Here is a 1,916-nt window from a genome sequence, read left to right on the forward strand (position 1 = left end):
GTTGACCCTCGATTTGGCCAATGACACGGAGTCAAAATAATGACAAAGATACAAAAAGGAAATCAAGAATGAAATCAAATGGGAAGAAGGTGACGCAAATGATTTATAGTGGTTCGGCCCCAATTGTGTGGTAATAACCTACGTCCACTTAGTGTTCTTATTGATGATGAATCCTAATGCCATGATCAAAGAACTAGTGTTCTTGAGTTTCACCAGCCTTAGGAGAATTACAACTTTTTGGTGGATAATCACACTATTTTCTTTCTATGAGTATTCAGGTTCAAGGTTCAAAAGTCCCTTCCTTGAGCCTTCTCATTCATATTTATAGGCTCAAGGGGGTTACATGGGCCAATGGGCCTTAATTCTCGTTAATATCAGCGTATCAAGGCAATAAAGAGAAAATATAATAAATGTAGTTATTACAAGATTACATATCTTTAAAGGAAATAAACCGAAGCATGCGACCAGACTGGTCGCATCTAATCGCTAGATTTGATGAGGCAAGAAACACCTGGTCGATTAGCGAACAACACTCCTTCATTTTGATGCTGCCATGTGCCAACAACGTGTAATAAATTCTTGCCACATTATCAGGAGTAATTTTCGGGTAAATAAAACTGAAACTACAACTACAAGAGTTGTTGTACAAAGATTTCATAAGACCAAGTTATTCTCTATGGGCGCTCCAGTGTTGATTGTTAAGAAGAAGGATGGGAGCATAAGAATGTGCATAGACTATCGAGAACTTAATAAGGTCATAGTCAAGAACAAGTACCCGCTACCACGAATCGATGATCTCTTCGACCAACTTCAGGAAGTGGTAGTGTTTTCTAAAATCGACTTGAGATTAGGGTATCATCAACTGAAGGTAAAGGAAGAAGATATTCCAAAGATTACCTTTCGGATCCGGTATGGGCATTATGAGTTCTTAGTGATGTCTTTTGGACTCACAAATGCTCTAGCAGCTTTCATGGATTTGATGAACCGAGTCTTCAAGGACTTTCTGGACAAATTTGTGGTAGGATTTATTGATGACATTTTAATCTACTCCAAATCTAAGGCAGAACATGAAGAGTGCTTGAGATTGACACTAAAGAGGCTTCAAGAGCACTAGATGTACGCGAAGTTTAAGAAGTGCGAATTTTTGTTAGAGAATGTGAGATTTTTGGGCCACATAGTGTCTAAGGAGGGAATAGCAGTATACCCAACTAAGATCGAGGCTATTCGGGATTGGCGTCAACCTAAGAATGTAGCAGAGGTTAAAAGTTTCTTGGGATTGGCAGGGTATTACAGGAAATTTGTTGAAGAATTTTCTAATATTGATGCACCGCTAACCAATTTGACAAGAAATAATCAGAAATACAATTGTATTGAAAAGTGTGAGGAGAGCTTTCAAACCATGAAGAATAAGCTTATATCAGCTCCAATGTTATGTGTACCAACTGTGGAAGGGAAGTTCATAGTATACTGTGATGCTTCCAAGAATGGCTTGGGGTGTGTACTGATGCAAGATGGTAAAGTGGTGGCTTATGCCTGAAGATAGTTGAAAGAGTATGAACAAAGATACCCTACCCATGATTTAGAGTTGGCTATGGTAGTGTTTGCACTTAAGATATGGAGGCACCATATTTACAGAGGGAAATGCGAGATATACACAGACCATAAGAGCCTAAAGTACTTCTTCACTCAGAAGGAGCTAAATATGAGGCAAAGAAGGTAGTTGGAGTTAGTGAAGGAATATGACTACGAGATCCTTTACCACCCAAGCAAGGAAAACACTGTAGCCGACACCTTTTGTAGATGTAGTTATGGGACTCTCTCAGCACTAAGTTCAATAGAGGCCTCAATCCAGAAAGAAATGGTAACAACTGGAATTGAATTAGTTACTGGGAGCTTGTCAAGCCTAACTCTGCAAT

At 39.1% G+C, this 1,916-nt stretch overlaps 1 protein-coding gene across 1 annotated transcript; it reads left to right on the forward strand.

Moving 5' to 3' along the window:
• The first annotated feature begins 1,114 nt into the window (after positions 1-1,114).
• Positions 1,115-1,537, forward strand: LOC133825600 (uncharacterized mitochondrial protein AtMg00860-like). Its single transcript, XM_062258518.1, has one exon. The coding sequence runs from the start codon at positions 1,115-1,117 to the stop codon at positions 1,535-1,537; it is 423 nt and encodes a 140-aa protein (XP_062114502.1).
• The last annotated feature ends 379 nt before the right edge of the window (positions 1,538-1,916 follow it).

The sequence above is a fragment of the Humulus lupulus genome, chromosome 3 (assembly GCF_963169125.1).
Source record: "Humulus lupulus chromosome 3, drHumLupu1.1, whole genome shotgun sequence".
NCBI lineage: Eukaryota > Viridiplantae > Streptophyta > Magnoliopsida > Rosales > Cannabaceae > Humulus > Humulus lupulus.